General features: G+C 36.4%; 1 protein-coding gene across 2 annotated transcripts in view; it reads right to left on the reverse strand.

The window, feature by feature from the left end:
• Window positions 1–465: 465 nt before the first annotated feature.
• The window catches only part of LOC145991310 (uncharacterized), a 106,199-nt gene continuing 85,305 nt past the window's right edge, over window positions 466–21,359 (reverse strand). The window contains exons 1-5 of one of the 2 annotated variants that reach the window (XM_083127308.1): window positions 17,493–17,648; window positions 11,302–11,457; window positions 9,828–9,957; window positions 7,566–7,737; window positions 466–1,288 (exon numbers count right to left, since the gene is read on the reverse strand). In XM_083127308.1, coding sequence (XP_082983434.1) covers window positions 558–1,288; window positions 7,566–7,737; window positions 9,828–9,957; window positions 11,302–11,457; window positions 17,493–17,506 — 1,203 coding nt within the window. In that variant the 5' untranslated portion in view covers window positions 17,507–17,648 and the 3' untranslated portion in view covers window positions 466–557. Of the gene's footprint in view, window positions 1,289–7,565; window positions 7,738–9,827; window positions 9,958–11,301; window positions 11,458–17,492; window positions 17,649–21,359 lie in introns of those variants that run through there. The other variant, XM_083127307.1, reaches the window with a different exon arrangement.

Raw genomic sequence — 21,359 nt, forward strand, 5'->3', positions numbered from 1 at the left:
GTATTTTAAAACAGAAGTCTGGGAAATTGATGCATATAATTGCAGTTGCATGCACATGAATATATATTAATATTTAGAACAAATTTTAATTGTTAATTTTTCAACCATTCAGTATTAGCGACAATTGGTAAGAATATTAGTATTGTCAGCAGCTCAGTCATGCTTTCATGATTATTTCTTCCACAACAGTGACTACAAGACGTACATCACAGCTGGCAAGATTGTTGGAAAGTAAAGGTACACGAAGATCCAAAGTAGCTGTAATCCGTGAGTATCAGATATCCATGACAACTTACCCAGCAAACGTCTGGATGAGCAAAATTTAGTTCTTGACACAGCAGCAGAGATTCTGGTCCAATATTGAAGTGTACACACACACATGCCTACTCTATAGTAACCTCCATTGCAGTCATGCTTGTTTTTGATCTGGATACACTGTACTTACTTTGGAAAAATACTAGAATCTTCCGCTACATTTATCGCTCCACGATATTTATTGCTTGGTACATATATATCACAAAATTAAAAAATACATATAGCATCAAACTTTCAGTGTTTTATGTCACACGTCTCTGTCTGTCCCTATCTCTATCTCTGTATTCCCTTCTATCATTTCTGTACCTATCATCAACTCTTTCCCTCCTGCTATATCTGTCCCTTCCATTGTCACTTCTATCTCTGCTCCTGTCTTGCCACTTTTCTTCTGTATTATATCTGTTCCCCTGTCTATCACTGTCTCTTGAACGGTACGTATCCTTCCTATAATTATCATCATTAAACATTAGCTTCTCCTTCCCTCTGTCCCACTCTCTTTCATACGGCGGTTCAATTCTTCTTTCGGGTGGCCTGCTGCTAAATTTTTCTTTGTCAGACTGTCTCGAGAGAGTCCTTGCATTGTCACACGAGTCGCTTCTGGAGTGATTCAGTCTACCGAGCTCTTTTGAATCACTCTGACTCTGCTTTCGTTTGGAATTCAAATCCAGGCTCACTTTCCTACGCTTTCTATCTTTCTTATAGTTTTTGGCACATGTGTCACTGTCACCATCATCGGAACTGTCACTGCTACTATCGCTCGTACTGCTACTCTCGCTACTAGTTTCATCACTGCTACTCTTGGTTCTTCTTTGATTCTTCTTCTGATGCTTCCCTCGTTTCTTTGTTTTTCTCTTGGGTGGTGCAGAGCTGTCTGAATCTGAGTCAGATTCATCACTATCACTTGCTTCACTTTGTACTTCCTTCTTCACCTTTTTCTTCTTTTGTTTCTGTTTCTTAGTCTTCTCTTTCTTTTCTGAAAATGAAGCATACAGTTCATGTAGACATTTTAACAATAAGAAACCATTCAATTGTTGCCACACAAGCAAAGTCTTTGTCTCATGTATCATGGTGAAAATAAACATCAGAAATTATTTTCATGCATTTGAAGTTTGTACCTTACATTCCTGTTCTCTGTGACAATGTTTACAAAGAACTAGTTACATATTTTTGGTAAATAGAAAAGCAAAATTTTGGTATAAAAACAAAGAGTCAATTTCAGGTTCAAAAGCGAAGCGGTATATAAAATGATATTTTGGTTTTAAAATTGTGAATATAACCCTAAATTTTATTTAAAAACTGCTCTTACTACACAAAATAAACAAATTCCTTCTAATAACACATTTACATATGTCGTTACTAGAATATTAAGTTTATTCCTGTATAAAGGGATTCATTTTTGCTTCTCAAATCATTACAGCCAAATGAATCAATTTTTCATGAATTGCATAACTCGCAGGATAATTCTGATTTCAGAAAGTGTCGTGGCGGTAAATAAACTCTAAATTTCATGTTTAAAGAGTCTATTTCGCATTTTGCAGTTCATTTCGCATTATTTCGTGACAAAACAGGGTAGGAAAATGCACCTCACACCTTTCACAAACATGAAAAATTAACATTACAATGTGTTATTTCGCATTTCGTGTTTTTGTCAAAAACGAAATATACATGCCTCTACAAATAAGCTATATGACCTTGAATGAAAGCAGTGGTTGGGTCAATCCACTCGTACCAATCAGTGCATGTCTAAGAGGTAGAGAGAGAGAGAGAGAGAGGTAGAGAGAGAGGTAGGTAGAGAGAGAGGGAGAGAGAGGTAGGTAGAGAGAGAGAGAGAGAGAGAGAGAGAGAGGGAGAGGGAGAGGGAGAGGGAGAGGGAGAGGGAGAGGGAGAGGGAGAGAGAGAGAGAGAGAGAGAGTGAGAGAGAGAGATACAAAACACCCACCTACCCACCCTTTCAGATTTCATCTATGTGTGTTTGCACTTTATCTCTCTTTTCACATTCACTATGCTGACAAAAATGTTCAATACCAGCTGGCAACCATCTTATAAAGAGTCCATAACAAGTACCGCTGGGTATATGGAGTGCTTGCCACTGCTAGGTAGCATCAAAAACACACTGATGTTATTATTTGTTGCTTAGCTGCAAATTTGTGTGTATCTACGTGTTACTGAAATAAAACTGCACTGCATAGCCGTGGATATATGATGATGATGCATTTTAAGTTATTTATTGTTAAGTCAGCTCTAAGCATTTAAATTAGGGATGGGCTGATATGAAATTTTGGCTGATACTGATAAAATACAGATTTCAAGCACTTCATAACAATAAAAAATTGTCGTTGAGAACGTTGTAGAAGACAGCAGTTTACTGTGTAAGTTAGCTCACATCGTGGGGTTATATTGTTTTGTGTAGTATGTTCCATTATTTGTAGAGCAGTGAAGAAGCATGGTCAAGAAGCATACATGTAGTTTCAATACGGACCTACAGCAATAATTTAAATTCCTGCATCTTGATACAAACTCAAAAGACAAATCTCGTGTTGTGTGTAACTTTCATGAATGGTTGTTGAAGAATAAAGCAATTCTCAAGAAAATTGGTTCTACTGATAAATACTTCTGGCATTCCTCAACTTCAGCATAGGAATAACACTAAAAGTTGATCAGGAGGGACCAGAAATAATGTCATAAAAATATTATAATTATTAATATCCTTCGACAATGGGGAATATTTCATTTATCATTTTTTATGCATCAATTATCTGATCCAAATTTTAATAAATAATAATAACAATAATTTTGTAATTAGGCCTAACAGATTTTTCAAGAAGGGGGTAAACTGATGTCGTTGATATGTTCCGTTTTTGTGTCAAAATACTATGGTCACCCTATCTCTGGTACAACATTTTCAGTCGACATAAACAAACTCTTAAAGACTAACAACTTTTCGTAGTAGCCACTTGTTTGTTGAGGCCTGTTTCGATGTTACTAGCTGTTCAATGTGGAGGCCTAGGAGGCCTGGAATTTCTAACCTAACTGTCAGAACTGCTGTTATCACCACCATGTGGGGTCAGGTCCTGCCTTCTCATCACAAAGCAGACCAGGAACCAGAAGGTCTGACCTCTTTGTTGAAGGGTGGTGCCTGCCTGTCAGTATTTTGCTGTATGTAACAACATTTTCTGTTACACCATCAACGAAGTTCAGAAAACAGAATTCCCTTACTTTTCAGTGCCCATGAAATGTGTGTATTCACCATAATGTCGTCTCCTGCTGTAAATACATACTGTTTGCAGGAGTTGCTAACTAACATCTGCCTGTTCTTGCACATGTGGAGTACACACCCTGCAGAGCAAACGTATGTCCCTAACTGCTGATGGTATTGTTTTACATAGTTTCCACAATAAGATGCCACAGAACTTATTTTCAGACTGTTGAACAAAACTCCATGGTGTAAAGCTCAGTGTCAAATGTTTTTTGAACTGGATTTGAATTTTCTAAAGTCTGCTTTATGCACAGATAGGCTAGTTGGGACTGGACCTACAGTTTAAATGGGATCTGTCCCGCAACGTGCTCCAATAGGTATTGAACCCAGGACCTCTTGATTACAAGATGCTATGATGTTACGCCATGGTACTTACAAGTAATTCGCTTGATTAACGCCTGATGGCGTGAGGTGTTTTATGGCATAGATACACTGTACAAGCAGTTAACGAATATCTCAATAGATGTCGGTAGAATCGCTGTAGTGCCCCTGTTGTTAGGGTTCGTACATTTTTGCGAAAAGTTGGGATGATTGTTGTTATACAATCATGCAATGCAGCACAGTAATTGTTAAAAGCATTCTGAAAACGTAATAAGTATCACGACAAACGAAGTAACTTGATCTTTTGAGATTCCTTCTCTTGCCTTCGAACATTTTTAACAGGGCGTCTAATATCTTTACTCAGGGACAAGTTGTATTGTCCGAGGTTGAGACAACGCTAGGAGGAACAAAAGAAAAAGAGAGCTGGCGTAGACGCACAGAAAATAGTGCGAAAGTTCGCACAGGTGTGTTTGCTTATTTTGTTAAAGTGCAACAAAAATAGATTGTTGAAATATAAAGGATTCCTTAGAACACACGACTATGTAGTAGTTTGGCGGTTTGATAAGTGCATTGTTATCTCGGTGTTGAAAAAAACGGCGGAAGCAGCGCAGGCGGTGTGCAAATGGTTCTGACGTAAAAAAAAAAAAAGGTGCTTTGTGCAGTGGTGTAAAAATCTTGTTTTTCATAAATCGCATAGTCAACAGGGTGTTGTTTGGATATACAGCCTGACAAGTACAGTTTATGGAACAAGTTGCTGCAGGGTGTAACTTTGGAGGTAGGTCGACGTTCAGATTTCCATAGTGAAAAAGTTGGTCGATGACAAGCCGCAATGAGAACAAAAACTGACGCCATGCAACGAGGTAAGGTTTTTTACTATAACATACAGTGTTTGCGAGAAGTTTACACGCTGCTGGTTTCATTCAAGTGGAAGTTTTGTTCTAACTTTGCTTGGACTTGACATAATGCTTGTTACTATTCCTAGTCAAGCGAATGGAGATGATTACATCACACAATATTGTTTTCCTCCACTTAGATAAATCGTGAGTTGAACAACTAACAATTCGTCATGTAATTACGTGGTTGTAAATTGAAGCACAAAATGGACAATCACATATCGGCTACTTGTGCCTTAGTGGCCTGTAATTGAAGAATATTACGTCACATCACATGGTAGCAAGAAAAATATATCCGCTGAGAAATAAGACAATTTTTACCGTTGTTTATTGGTTGTGCATTCGTCACATTTAAGAAGAGGATTTTGTTGAAAAATATGAGTATTCTTTTGTGTTTATCTGATTGGAAATATCAAGATTCAAACTTGCATTATATGTAATGGCTGTGATAAATAGACCAGAGTGTTCGGGTCTTTCTCACATTAGAGCCATAAACAATAATATGTTTTAGGACATTAAACGCAACTATAATGTTGGAATTTGTATTCAACGAAAAGGTTGTGGCAATAATGTTGTATTCTGATCAATGGGTCTGATCACAGAGTATTCTTTTTTACTTTGACTGATATAAGTAGTTTACAATAAACATATATTTATCGTTATACAAACAAGTTGGAATTTCACAAACAACTTCAATGCATATTATATACAGTGTGTCACTTTGTGTATCCTTGTCCATGTGTATATTAACAATGTGTTCCCTTACAGGTGAAGGGATTCTGAAGTGCATATTTGGCATTATAACTAACCAGTAAATCGTACGAGGTTTGTTCAATTACTACCAAAAGAACTATATTTAGAAAAGAAAGGGTTGTTGTTGTTATTTTTTTTATCAGGTTATTTATCTTTGGGAATTCTTTGGGTTCTTTGATCCTCCAACTGCGTAGCCCCAGTCGCATACCATAGTAATGCCATTGGGGAGGCCCCAAAATGACATTTCATTGGGTGAAGTGTGATTGGTGTATCAAGGCCCATTGACCATGTTTGTTAACACTTTGCGGACTGGTTTGAAATTACCATATTATTCCATGAAACCTTTTTCTTATGTTTTTCATAAAATCATAGAAAAGATGTTGCTAAATCTATTATTATTTAGCAAATCTTTTCTGAAATGTACAAGACATCCTCTTCCCGCAGACATACAGTAAACCCTCGTTAACATAAACTCTCTTAAGACGAACACTCTGTTAACATGAACAAAATGTTGGTCCTGGCAGGGATGTATTATATCTTATAGAAAGTTTTATCGGTTAACGTGAATTTCGGTTACCACGAATTTCGGTTACCATGAATTACGAACTGTTTTCTAGTCCGTTGCGTCATTAGATCTCATTTAACACGAACTTCCAAAGTTTTTCATAATTTTTTTCTGTTCCTCTGTCGTTCCTCTGCTAGGTATGTAAGAAATCGCTCAACAATCTCTATCATCTTGTTAACAATCAACAATAATGTTTGTGTATATATAGATCATCCTGTTTTGTACCTTGTTACATTTGTACTTTGTGCAGAGTCTGAAGAAGACCTTGCTAGAAGGTTGAAACGTTACGTTTAGTTTACGTTTTATAATAAAATAAATTCCTGCCTTAGTCAGCATATTGAGTTTTTCATATCATGGAAACAAGGCTTAATGGTGTTATAATTGGACATAATATGTATTGTAAATGGTTAATGTGTAGAAAGAACTGTATTGCAACAATGAAATTCGAATCCCCAGTTAGCACAAATTTTTTTAGCACAAATTTTTTTAACACTAACTCTTGAATTTTCGGACCGTTGGGATTCGTGTTAACGAGGGTTTACTGTATAATATGTTACATTTTGTATACATTTTCTCACACTTATGAATTTTTTTCTGTACCAATTTATTTAAAAGAAAAACTTAAACATTGTAATAAATATTACTGAAAACATATTTGCAATATCTAATATTGAAATAATTAATGAAAAGTAACGTAAAAACTTCTTCCTCTTCAGAATCAAAATCGTCACTAACTGCAAAATCCTCGTAAAGAATTTCCACAATGTGCACATAAATTTATTTGCTGCTATTCTCAAGGGTATAAGCAAAAGCATGAAGAACTCAGCAAAGAAAATGCAACGTCTAGCAGGGGTGGTTGGAACACATGTGCACAAGAGATGCAGGGTGATTATAACCTGTCGTTCATTCACTATATGAGTGTATAGCGAACGGCGGGATATGCCTGTTGCATATTTTATGGGACAGTCATTGCACAACTGTGTATGTCCATTGCATGTGCAGAATGTGTTTTAAGACATATCCAATACTACTGTTTCAAATAATTACCTAATTGTTCTCACCATGCTGGGTCAACACCATGATTTTGGAGCTTACACCGGAGATCAAACCTCGGACTGAGTCAAACTTGGCACCAAACCCAACAAAATTACCCATGATGTCTTAGACTACTACTTGTCAATTTATAATTTTAAAATACACATGGACACTCATGTTGTGGTGTGTTCAGCCCAAAATTATACCACGGAAAACCATAACAGGTAGCAAAAATACAAAAAAAAAAAACGATTCCAGAGAACAAAAAAAGTTGAAAAAACTTGAAATGCAAGAAAATGTGAAATCCAGGAATATAAAATCGAGGTTCCACTGTATTTCTTGCCAATACATCCCAATTATATGCTCAAAGACTTAGTGGGGGCACAGGAGAGTGAGGTAATTAGAAAGAGGTGAAGTTAGAATCTACCTTTCTTTATTTTCTTCACTGGAATCTGAAGCACCTCTTCATCTTCTGATGACTGATGTTTGGGAGCACATCCTTCATCAAATAACTTCCGTGTCTCATCAGTAAGCTGCTCTGAATCTTTGGGAGGCTTGTAATCAGAAACATGGTCAACACGGATCACTCTTCCACAGAGCTAGAAACAAAAAATAAAAATGTATAAAACATCCCCACAGTACAAAGCATACAGAAATATTAACACGAAAATTGCCCACCACCATGTGCATTTACCTTGATACACAGTGAAAGTTTCCAAGATTATAGAAACGCTAAGGGAGCGGCCACAAGCTGAACCACACCCTTTAATAAAGAAAATTTGAATTTGCCTCTGTATCAGCATATAAAGAAAAGGCATATGATAACATGGAGAGAACAAAGATTTGGAAGGCTCTAAGAGAGAAAGGAGTCTAGGAAGAAAGTGTGTGTGCAAAGTACATACAAGGCCAACCAGAGCTGTGTGAAGACACCAGTGGAAGAACAGAGTGGTTCAGTATAAGTAATGGACTAAAACAGGGAACTGCTCTTTCCCCACTGCTCTTCATAATTACAATGGATGTAATTAAAGAAGAGGTGGGGAAGAAGATAGGAGAGGAAGAGATGTTCGATGACGACTTTGTAATATGAGGAAACAGGAAAGAAGAAATAAAGAGACAGCTTGATAGTTGGACTGAGGAAATCAGAAGAGAAGGAATGAAATTCAGTGCAGAAAAGAGCAAGGTGCTAATAACAACAAGAAACAGAGCCAGAAATGAACCCAGAGTAAAGATGGACACGAAAGAGTTGAGGGTAGCATAGGAAGCATAATTTAGAAAAGTGGAAGATTAGATGAGAAGGTAAACAGAAGAGGACAAATGAATGGGTGGTGGACTATATCAATGCGTTTGAAGATTAATATGGAACAGGGATCAACACCTATAAAATGCAAGAAGGTAATTTATAACGCATAGTATGTGCCAATAATTATATGCGGAGCAGAGATTTGGACAATAGCAGAGAGAGACAAAAGAAAGATGCAGGCAGCGGATATGAAATTTTTAAGGAGTATATTGGGGAACACTAGAAGGGATAGAATAAGGAATGAGGAGATCCAACAGACAGTGGGGGTGGTGAAACTTCAGGACAAGATAGATCAGGCACAGAAGAGATGGTTCCGACACACGAAGAGGATGGGTGCAGAGAGACTTCCAGCAAGAGCTTACAATGCACAAGGAACAAGGAGTGGACCAAGATGTCTGTGGAAAGAGTAGGTAGTGGAGAGTGTTAGGAGAAGAGAACAAGATTGGAACACAGTGGAAAGAGAGGAGTGGTGGAAGACCAGGAAAAAATGGAGAGGCTTCACTTCTATGCCAACCAAGCCAGAGGAAGGAAATGGCAAAGGATGATGATGATATCAGCAGCATCAGTAATTTCCAATTCTTGAAGACAAGTAAGATGTACGAGGAAAAAATAATGTGAAAATAGTCATAGACAATTAGGCAAGTTCCCCTCATCTTACCTACATTTCTTGCTTCTATCATGTGTAATGAACTTATCTTGAGAAACAAACAGGATATTCTGGGTTCAAATGCCATTTTTCTTTTTTAAAAATTTAACTACTACAGGTACATTTTATGAATTTTATTATGGTGAACTACATAAGGATTCTCATTTATTTAACAAAACCCAATTTCCTGACTCTTCCACATTTGCAGGCACTTTTAACGAACTTTTCAAAGAACTACATAGCAAATTTAACACATAAGTAAGTAAGTTTGAGTATTTAAGTCCAATGTATGAACAGATAGGCTAATTGGTATTGGATCTACAGTTTAAAGTGGGATATGCACCACTATGTGCCTCCACCAGGTATCAAATGTGGACCCACTGATTACGAGGCACACTAATAAGTAATAAGTAAGTGGTATGTCGTCTTCAAGTTAGTATATTGATCAAGCAAATCAAATTTATTCAAAAGTATTTTAACTAAATGACAGAAGTATGTAAAATAATGTATTTATGTGAAACTCACCCTGACGAGAAAAGAAAAAGAAACCAGTTGGGAGGAAAAAGTTAAATGTGTTTTCAGCTTCCAATCCTAATAAGAAGAGAAAAAAAATTGCTGACTTCTAGATTTTAAATAATTTCAATGTCAGTGGGAACCCTGTACATACATGATACAAAAAGCTTTTCAATGCCTATTTTGAAAGCTTTCCACAATAAAAGAAATCAATGATACTGGAAACATACCTTTATCGAGTTGAAGTTATCTACTGCTAAGTTAGTGCTGCGCTGATCTTCATAGCAGAGGAAACAGTATCCTTTGGACTTCCCTGTTTTCTTATCACGTATCAGATTAATATTCACCACTTCCCCATACCTGGAAAAAACAAAACACACACAATATCAGTGAACATGGTCAAAAAATTCCTATCTATGTAAGTGTACTAATACATATGCAATTTTGTACCAGAATCATGTCTAATAAAATAATTTATTTCACATGACAAACGGTTTTGGAGTGACAAGACTGAATCCAAAATGTGTAACAAAAAAATAAACACACTACATCAAAATAAAGTTTTTACAAGTACTAAACGGGTCTATAATTTGGATGGGAACGGCTTACACTATTCAGAATTCTTAAGGCTTCCATTCATTTCAATGATTTTCATGTTTAGTTTCTAACAAGAATCCACTCAACAAAATGTTTGCAGATATACGCTGCCTCGTATATGAGGGAGGGATAATAAACTAAACAGAGAAGATGGGAACGTTGACGAAAAATGGATCAAAATGTTCAAAAGTTGGGATACAACAAGAGAAAAAAATCAGCTTCCAGGTCACCCCGGCCGTGATAAACGCGTCTCGCAAAGTAATAGATTTCGAGCTAGATATGGCGTAACCCAACAGATGTAGGGGGAAGGAAGGGGAGTAAGAGGGAAATGTACCACACAACTTCCGGCATTCCATGAGAGGCCTCCTTAGACAGCTGAGCAAGGTACACCGAGCCACTTCTGGAAAAGTGGTTTTTAACGTGTTTTAGTGATTGAGTGCAATTGTTTTAGTGGTTTTATAGATGCTTACATCAGGATTTTAACACAATGGTAGGAATAAGACACCTACACACGTTTAGCTGCCTTAAATCACATTTTAACCTTTTTATCCATTTTTACCATACCTTTTAATCCAAGTCTTATTCGACGCAACCAATGTCATAATTAAATTGGCATAGCTTTTCTACCTGATGAAGGGAGTAGTTACATCCCGAAACGTTGTTTCACGGAAATCATATACTCACCAACGTAAGTACTTTTAGGTATTTTGTAAAAGATTTTCCTTTCTGTATTGTACCGATAATTTAATGCAATTAAAATTCATGAAACATGGGGAGAAGAAAAATAAACCTCAAAAATAAAGAAAAAATGCCACAACAAGTGCAGAAAATACTGAAAAAAGGCCTAAAAACTAAGAAAGACTGAAAAATGCAAAAGAAAAACAGTGCATTCTGGTTCTAACTGAATGGAAATGGACTTGTATCAGGTTTAGCATTGCTTTTAAGGCTCTGAAAAAAAATGACATTTCATCAACTTCCAAGCCTTACATGAATGAAATCAAAATTACACAATTGGAGCCTGGGTAAAAAAAAGTTGCACTTATAAAAAAATATCGTTTGGATTTTTTGGGGCATGCTCAAAAGTTTAGAATATTACAAGCTTCTTACTGTGAAAATACACATATTATATCCCCCTCCGTGAGATCATACGGAAGTCCACCAACAAATAACCAAGCACTATCTCTATACTGGTCGTGCCACGAACTTTTCTGGTTAGGTCTCTTTAGTTCCTGCTCACTAAGCTTCTTTATATTCTTCACATTGCTGAAATAGAATGAATTAAAGAATTGTTAGTACTCTTACACTATGTTCATTACTTGAACAAAATTTAATATCCTTATAGAATATTTTTAACAAGTTTAAGAGAAAACAGCCACAACAATCTGCATGGTGGTGAAGCAACTGAAAAGTCCTAGAAGTTAACTGTTATTTTTGTCATCTGTCATGTTTCTCCACTTTCCTTTCATGGAAAAAAAGAGTTTAATTTCCATATTTAATAAATTAAATTTACCTCCTTCCACATTATGTAATATACACAGATTCTCTTCTAGAAATTTTTTGAGAATATTTTATATCCCCAAATAGAGCTAATGTTTTGAAAGTGGTATATAAAGTATTTGGAGCATAAAAACATGAATTTACACAGTTATGCTAAATTATGTGTCTTTCCTATAATACAGGACATCAAATGATTGATTGATTGGGTTTATTTTACTTCACTTTTCTGTAGAGTTGCAAAAAACAGCTTTTTTTTTATTTTAAAAAAATGAAATTTTGGCTTTTTGCCAATTGCAGCTGACCAATTTCACTTGCAGTGTTAGTTAAGAGTTTAGAGGTTTGTAATGTCATATTTTAGAATTAGCTAAATATTTTACATGTTGTAGCAGCCATTCTACAGGGTGTCCAAAAAGTCATGCAACTGAGACTTTGAAGATACATAACTTTTGCACAAAAAGTGATAGAGGCATGAATCTTTCACTGGGTATAAACTTTGTTCATATGGATACTTTTTCAACAATAAACTAGAAAATCGTGCTGTACATGAATATTTAGTATGGGGGAAAGGTTACTAAGGCGTAAAAAGTTTTTGTACAAAGTGAAAACAAACATGGGTACAAAACGGCTGTGTAGTTGCTTGCAAAAATTTTTGACATGCATCGAAGATCTCTGTGGATATTTACCAAATTGACCAAAGGAGGATATTGTTTAGGCATTTTATGCATTACAGACAATTTATGGCGTTAATCTTGGCACATTCATAAAAAGTAGGGACAAGTCGATACCGATGTTGATGTAACAGCCGATAGCAGTGTATCGGTTGAAGTTCATCTACTCATACCAGCCAATACTTTTCCAACATGTTGGTCTTTCACAGAGTACGTAAAAATGCCACGCGACATCTTCGTGGAGTGTAATTACCCTGGAAATTATGCAAAATTTAAACTTTTTCATTTTCCAAAAATTTTGCACGAAAAACTGTATTTTATAATTACATAACATCTATCTTAATATTCTGATGTAATTCTTAAATATTTTAAAGCAAAAAATTTATTGGTAAATTCATGCATATAATTGGAGAAGAATATTTACATATCAATATTGATCAATATTTTGAACAAATTTTAACTATTGCAATATTCAAGTATCGGTACTGGTGATAATCGGTAAGAGTATCAAAGTGGTATCGGCTCAGCCCTAATAAGAAGTATGTAGGTATGATTTTTTTTTAAAAAAATTACAAGGTTTACTGGCAACATTGATCATGTCAGAAAGCAGTATCAGGTGTGCCCGACATCTGGCTATGTTATTCAATCAGTGTGAAGATGAAAGAAAAGATTTGAAATTTATCGTACAAAGAGATAGGTAACTTTTTTTCCCATACTAAACATTCATGTGCAATATGTAATTGATTTTCTAGTTTAATGTTTAAAAAATATCCACATGGACAAAATTAATACCCAATGTAAGATTCATGTCTCTCATCACTTTTTCTGCAAAAATTGCGTGACTTTTTGGATACCCAATGGCATAGTAATAACACTGTTGTCTTGTAATGAATGGATACTAGGTCTGATTCTCAGTGGAGACATATTGCATACCCGATTCTGATTAGATTATCTGAGCATAAAATGAACTTTAAACAAACTTTCACATGTATTTCTTTAGTTAATCTTCGCATATGTATTTAAGAAAGAGAGGTAAAAATATTCCACTCTCATTAATGACACAAAAATTTAAGCAAATTCTGATATTAAATATTGTGTGTTTCAGGACAATTAAAAACTTGGAGAACTACTACCCCATTTAATACTTATCATTGCGAGTACTGTTGTTGGAAAATGGCCGCATATATATATATATATATATATATATATATATATATATATATATATAAAAGAATGAGCCTCCCTGATGGCATAAAATAATGATGCCACTTTGTAATCAATGGGGTTCCACTCTTAATTTCCATATTAAGCTCTAGGTCCAATCCCAATTAGCATATCTGAGCACAAAAAGAAACAAAATTTTACTGAGAGAAAGCCAGATTTTTTAAATGAACCCTTTTCTTGCCATTTGTGACCAATCTATTTCAGTGTCTATCAACTGCCAGGCTGCAAGAGTTCATTAGATCAAGTGACTGCCTACTATTTGAAACCAGATTTTATATTTGTCAACTAACCTAGACATAGACTAGACAAGTGGTGACCAGGTTTAGCAGCTATTACATCAATACATGATACACAATGAAAGCCAGAATACAAATACTTTATGCTAAATACAAAGGTAAAGGAGTTTGATACTAGATTTTTTTAATTTTAGATATAGTTCAAGAAAAAACTAATATGTCACGTGTAGAAATATTTTCTTCCTTTAATTTTACTATATATGTTCCTATGCCAAATTCAAACATTGAAAATTATGTTAGTATACATTTAGATTATATTTACAAAATATATATACAAAAGTACTCTGAGTAATGTGGGTGTGTACATATGTACTACGCAAATATACTTAATAAGCCTACTGGAATATGAGAACACTTCGATAAAATCATCAATTTAAAAAAAACGGCATTTTTGCAACTACTGCTTTGTCTAGCTATGAATTCTAGGTTGAAAGTTTTATTTTAAATTTAAGATATGAGTGTCTTTTTACAGTAGAGAGATAATGAAAGCTGTGGAACAAGAAAAATGAAGTCAAGTAATGTATTTTCATAGATTTTAAACACTTTGGGAAAAAAATCCAAATAAAGCCCAACAAAAAAAGGCTTTGTTTTTTTTCGACCACTTCCAACTCTACTTTTCTGCCACTTTTGGCTAATCGCAAAGATGAGGATGAGTGATATGATAAAATGGATGAAGGGACACTCACAAACATCCATGCCTAGGCCAGGACTCAAACTTTGGACCCCTGGCTGTTATAACCACCCCACCATGGAGGCAGCCATTATTTTACATGCATTTTTGTGTACTTCATGTCCTGCAAGGCAATTGTACACCCACCAACCATGACAACATAGTAAACAAAATAATTTTGTATTGTTGAACAACATTGATGGCACCACAAAAAATGAGCATGGAAGCAGAGTGAATATTTTCAGGTGGGGGAGGTTATATTTAATATATTTAAAAATAGAATATAGAAATGTATATTTTGACCAAAGCACCATTATTTCTCTTGTTTTCCTTATTTGCTGGGAAGGGGCACTTGTCTCCTGTATCCTCCACCACTGTAACAGTGTTAAACAAAATTTGGGTAACAGTTTCATACATCAGAGAGACATTTCTTCAATTTTACACAAGAAACTACTTACGGAAATGAGTTTCTCCAAGGTTTACAACGTTCGTCGAGGTATTTTCTTTCATCGTGGGATATATTTGACCGGGAAATCATGTATTTTTCAAGAGAAATATCTCATCGACGCACAAATGCCATTGCTTTCATTTGCTTGCACTACGACAACCTGATGCTGCAAACGTTTGATGACGTAAGCCCCTGTCAGTGTTTCAACCCCCCTTTTTTTACTATGCTTGCTTAACATAACCAAACCTTACCTAACCTTATAGGAAATGGTTCGTGGGGCTATACGTCAGCTACCCGTGCATAATGTATAATTTCCATCCGTGACGAACACGATAATAGGTATTTTTCGGTGAAGAAGGTTGAAACACTGCATACCCACAACGTGAGTCGAGATGTGCCTGCCATATTGTGTGTTCCGGAAGAGAAGAAAGGAATTTTAAAAAAAGCACTCAGGGTGTGAAAAACTGAATTTTATTTTATTATAAAAAGCATAATGGCATCTTGAACTATGTTCCGCAATACACAATTGGTAAGTACGAACCATGCGAAACACAAAATATGCAATTTGAATTTGTCTCCGATCTATGAAACTGTTACCCACAATTTGCAAACAGTACAACAACAGCGGCTAATGGCTATTGTGAAGTACAAAAGACAGTTTCAGATCTTTACCAAGGAAAATGCAGGGAAGAAAAATTTTGAACTCCCCGAATACTGACAATCAGGTGATGAAGATAGCTTTTAACCTATCTTCAACCTATTTTTACCAAGTTTTAAACTGATGCACCTAATCTATGACCTGGTCTGACCTGATACGCATGTACGTGTTCCGGAGTTGGAAAAATACTGCAATATGTTCCCATATGGACTGCTGCTGCTAATATGTCACATAGGATAGATATAAAGGGGTATTACATTCCTAAATGCTTTTGTTGTTAGGTTAGGCAGGGCAGGTTGAGTGTGTTTGCATTAAAATCACTTCCATAGATTACGGTGACCAGACATATATTAGCGGGGATAGTCCCTTATTTTCAATCCCTGCTCCATTTTTTTTAATGGAGTGACTATCTTCACCAGGCGGTGAAGCCAGCTTTCAAGCTATTTTCACCACATTTTAAACTGAGCATGTGCATGATCTACAACCTCACATGGACTGCTACATAGATTTGTGTATTCATTTAGGGTAACAGTTCGTTATATCGGAGACACATTTCTTCATTTTTACAGAAGAAACTTCCAAGTTTCTTCCAAGCTTTCCAATGTTCGTCAAGATATTTTCTTTCATCGTGGAATATATTTGACTGGAAAATCATGTATTTTTCAAGAGAAATATCTCACCGACTCACAATTGCCATTGCTCTCGCTACGTGAACTGCATGCTGCGTACGTTTGATGATGTAAGCCCCTGTCAGTGTTTCCAACCCCTTTTTTCCCCTATGCTTGCCTAACCTAACTAAAACTTATTGGAAATGGTTCATGGGGCTAACCGTCAGCTACCATGCATAATGGTTCATGAGGCTATCTGTCAGCTACCCATGCATAATGTAAAATTTTCACACGTGAGGAACACGATAGTAGGTATTTTTCGGTGAAGAAGGTTGAAAACACTGCATAACTGCAACGTGAGTCAAAATGTGCCCGCCATATTGTGTGTTACAGAAGCGAAGAAAGGAATCAAAAAAATCACGAAGAAAGGAATCAAAAAAATCAATCTGTATGTGAAAAATTGTGTTAGTTTTTGTGTAAAAAGCATAATGGCACCTTGGACTATGTTCCGCAATACACAATTGGTAAGTACGAACCATGCAAAACACAAAATATCCGATTTTAATGTGTCATTTCGTTAAATTTAGCATATACGGACAACATCGGTTTTTCTCGACGAAAGAAAATACCAACTAGTTTCTTGTGTAAAAATGAAGAAATCCGTTGGGACGCTATCGAAGTTTTACCAAAATTACTTCCCAATACCTAATCATGTAATGTCTGGTCTTCAGCACTTCACCACATCACACAAAACACCTTCCAGATGTTAGACAATACTACAGGAACTTATTACGGTAAGTAGTTTCTTCTGTAGAAATGAAGAAATCTGTCCGAAGGATAGTAAACTAGTACCCACAATTCTAACAAAACTGTCACATGTTAAATCACTTAGCTAGTTTACAGTATTACATTAGAATGGAGATAACTGATATTACGCTAACTGCCAAATAATTTTTAGAAATGCGATGGAATTTCAAAATAGATTTAAAACGCAGAAAGGTAAGACGTATTCACAACGTGTATGTTTTGAATACAAATGGCAAGCGAACTTTTGTGTTAAAAACAGGATTATCTACATCGAAAAAATTGTCACACATGCCTAACAACTGTGGTGTAAAATTAACATATTCACAGGAGTTAGAAATAACAGAATTTTTTCAAAATATTAAATACTTGCAACTACAACCGATAGAAACAATAATAAAACAGTCAGATTTGACATGTCTTACGTTAAAGGGTTCATCCTGAAAATCTACTCGAGGCATAAGAAATATTCTTCTCACGTGCATAACAACACTAAAAAATTACATTGTATTTAACAGAACGTGAAAATCAAACAAAAATTGCAGACGTTTACACGAATTCTTAGACTATTCCATTCATTTCCTCCGCCACAGATTATAGATAGCGTAATATATAATCTGTGGATTGTTGCTGTTCACCAGGCCATTATACATCAATGAGCAATTCCACATTCTAAATTTCTTCCTGCTGAGGGGTTGAGTTTGAATTTTTTAACGTACAGGGTCAACGAAGTTAGTAATAACCAGGCGCATCGCCTGATAATGTTCGCATGAGCACGTGAACACTCATGTATGTGTCTTAAATTACGTACATATTAAATGCACACAGACATACGTATATTTATTCGAAAAAATACTATGATGTACGAGTATACCCACACACAATTTACTCTGACACGATTTCTTTCACGTCTGATAACTTTTCTAGATAGTTGGTAACACTGTCTCCCACGTTGTTCCACGGAGGGCGTAGAACATAATTGCTGTGCGTGTTGCATAGAGCTGACAGCTAAGGGGCTATTGGCCACTATACCCTGAAGATGTTCACTTCACTGTGTGAACACTGATGCAAGCCTCAATACTTCTTACATTCGGCACCAGAGTGCAGCATATACACTGCATGTGTAGGGGGCTCGAAAAGGTCTGTACTACATATCTGCAAACTTTAGCGAGAATTCGCTAAACCTGGCGGATTTTAAGGGGGAGAGGGACAATTTCCCCTAGTCCTTCTCGTATTACTTCAAATATAGCGTAATTTTGGTGGGAAATTGTTGAAAATAAATTGAACTGTTATTCTCACTTTTTCAATTGAAGATGAAGTTACATTATAAGGGAGAGGAGTAAATCTACATTCAGTACAAAAACATTCGTATGCGAACCGCACGCGACGCCACTGGTAATAACTAATAACGTGTGTTGATTGTTGATTCACTTGTAGGTTGAATTGTATCTTCTGTAAATATGGTGTATAAAGAAACAAACTGCCAGAGTACTAAGTGAGGTGAGTGTACAGGGTCAACGAAGTTAGTAATAAGGTCTGTTTTATACAGCGTATATTGATACACTTGTAAGTTGAATTGTATCTTCTGCAAATATGATGTATAAAGAAACAAACTGCCGGAGTACTAATTGAGGTGAGTGTACACTTTACCCAGAGATAGGTTAATCGGAACTGTAACTACAGTTTAAGTGGGATCCGAACAGTGGCGGAGCACAGTTCTCTGGGGGCCCCTACAAGTAATGTAATGTAATTATATCTTGTTTTAAGTCCACTTTATGCACAGTAAGGCTAATCGGGACTGGACCTACAGTTTAAAGTGGAATCCGAACCACTTGTGCCTCCACCGGGTATCGAACCCGGGACCCCTTGATTACAAGGCGACGACGCTACCACTGCGCCATCGGGGAGACACCGCCCCTACAAGTAAAACATTGGGACCCCCCTAGTGAAAAGAAAATTATGGACATGCCAGAGTGGGACTGGCGTACATTGGTTTGCTAGTCCCCATTCCCCAGTTGTGAAAGAAATTAATTTTTATCCCAAATACTCTGCCTTCCCGTTTTTTGTCATCGACTATATATCAGTGTACTAGCTTCTCTAAACTAAATCAGGATGGTCTGAATCTCTGATAAATAACTGGAAGAAGAAATTCGAAAAAAATTATCTTACTTCAATGCAGCGGCAGAAACAGGATTCTCTTTTTGGAGGAGGAGGGAGGTTTCACGCAGCCAAATATTTTGTTCCTGTTCCTTTGTATTCTTTCCTTGCAACATTTTATTTTTAAATTAGGTTACATATAATACACAGATATTCAAAAAATACTGTTTGGGGGAATTGTTTAAAGGATAGTAAACAATCCTTTTTTGGACTTTGAGATGGATGGCCTTCAGCCCCGAAAGCCATCTCCTGGCTGCCACAGGCCAAGATTCAACGTAAGAGCTGCTCACATTAGCCTTATAATACTAACAGTGAGTAACATACTCAGGCAAACTTATCATTTCAGTTGTATTGTTTGAACTGGGCCTCTATATTGCCGATGGTGACCTAACATCATTCATAAGGTTAATGCAATCTGCTAAGAACAAATAGCTGCGGACTCCAGTCTTGAGATATAGATAATAAAGCGGCGATGGGACTCTATTGACTGAAAATTTGTCACTCAATGAAATGCCGAGTGCAAGGACTGGACCTCCCAAAACGTTGTTGTCACACGAACACGGTGTTTAATTTTGGTGTTAGTGGACCTAAACATTATTATTCATAACTTTAACTTTAACTTTTCGATAGACCACTTACTTTTTCATGAAAGTTAAAGTTTATAAATGTAGCAAATTAATTTGTTTATATATGTTTATAAATATACGGTATATAAATAAATTAATTAATGATATTAATTAATTATTTAATAATTGACATATAATCCTGGGTAAAGGGCCTGACACTACGTACCGTATACGAGAAACTGAGTATGAGTATGAGGGAGGGATATTTACCTATCGATGGCCATCTGCGAGCAAGTAAGTTAATTCTGCATTTCGGAGACACCTATTACACGGGCCCCTCTGACTGAGACAATGATATGTTACTAGGAACCTGAATTCGGTTTTATAAATCCAATTTTTAACAAACGACACTATGTGTTGAATTTCTGGGTTTATATAAAATTTCACGGGCACGCAGAGAGAACATTCCGGCGCCCTCTGCCTCTCGCCCCCCTCGCCGCATTGCGAGGGTTGCGGTGGCGGCCGCTACGCCACTGGATCCGAACCACTATGTCTCCACAAAGACAGATCTCAAAGGACAGGTCGCGAAAGGACAGGTTCCAAAAGGAAAGGTCGAAATAAGACAAGACCAAAAAGAGGGTCGCAAAAATACAGGCCGCAAAAGGACAGGCTCTAAAATGACAAATCGCAAAAGAAGGTCGGAAAAGGACAGGTCGCAGAAAGACAGCGCTTTCGAAAGAAAGCATGAAGAGGTCATGCAGGTTCAGAGGAGATACTAAAATATATGAACGGAGTTTATTAAAACTATTAACAACAAATAGCTAATGTTCAAGATGTAAGTAAAAGTATAGTGGAAGCGAGGAAAGGATTCGTAATAAGCAAAGGTGGAAAAGGGATTGTGTTCTAGAGAACTGCACTATTATTGTTAGTAATGGTAACGAGACGGGCTTGTAAAAAATCAACAACGAGACAACACGCTTCGAGACTTGTCGGGACGAGAACCAGACATTCCTCTGTAAAATCGAGACAAGACCGAGACTCTCGGATCTCGTTTGAGACTTCATTATGATATTGAAAAGTTTACCTAAACCAATTTTACTTTAGTGTGCAAGTTCCACAGACATACCGGAATTTTTGTGGATAAGTCATTTGTTTATGGTATTTGCAAAGTCATCCCGTTGATAACATTTGTGAACCTACGTATGCTGTGTAGTTGCATAATGCGTATGCATTCAGGATAAAATTTAATTTTTCGAGGATTCGTAGCGTCGAAACGAGGCATCAAAACGGGGAGAAAGACGTTTAGAAAGTTGTTCGTTTTAATTACGTCTGCACTCTCTGAAAGTTTGTACGCTGATACGATTTGCATATTGTTTGCACTGCATGTTTCGAGACTCGACACGATGTCGAGAAGGATGCTTATAAATCAAGACAAGACCGAGACAGGCACTTACAGTTCGAGACACTGCCAGGCCTCGTCTCGATTTTTTCCATAATTGTTGTAGTAATGTCGGAATGGCGACATTTAGTATTATTATTTTCTTATTAGCTATTATCCCTTTATGGTAT

The sequence above is a fragment of the Lepisma saccharinum genome, chromosome 8 (assembly GCF_977018435.1).
Source record: "Lepisma saccharinum chromosome 8, izLepSacc3.1, whole genome shotgun sequence".
NCBI lineage: Eukaryota > Metazoa > Arthropoda > Insecta > Zygentoma > Lepismatidae > Lepisma > Lepisma saccharinum.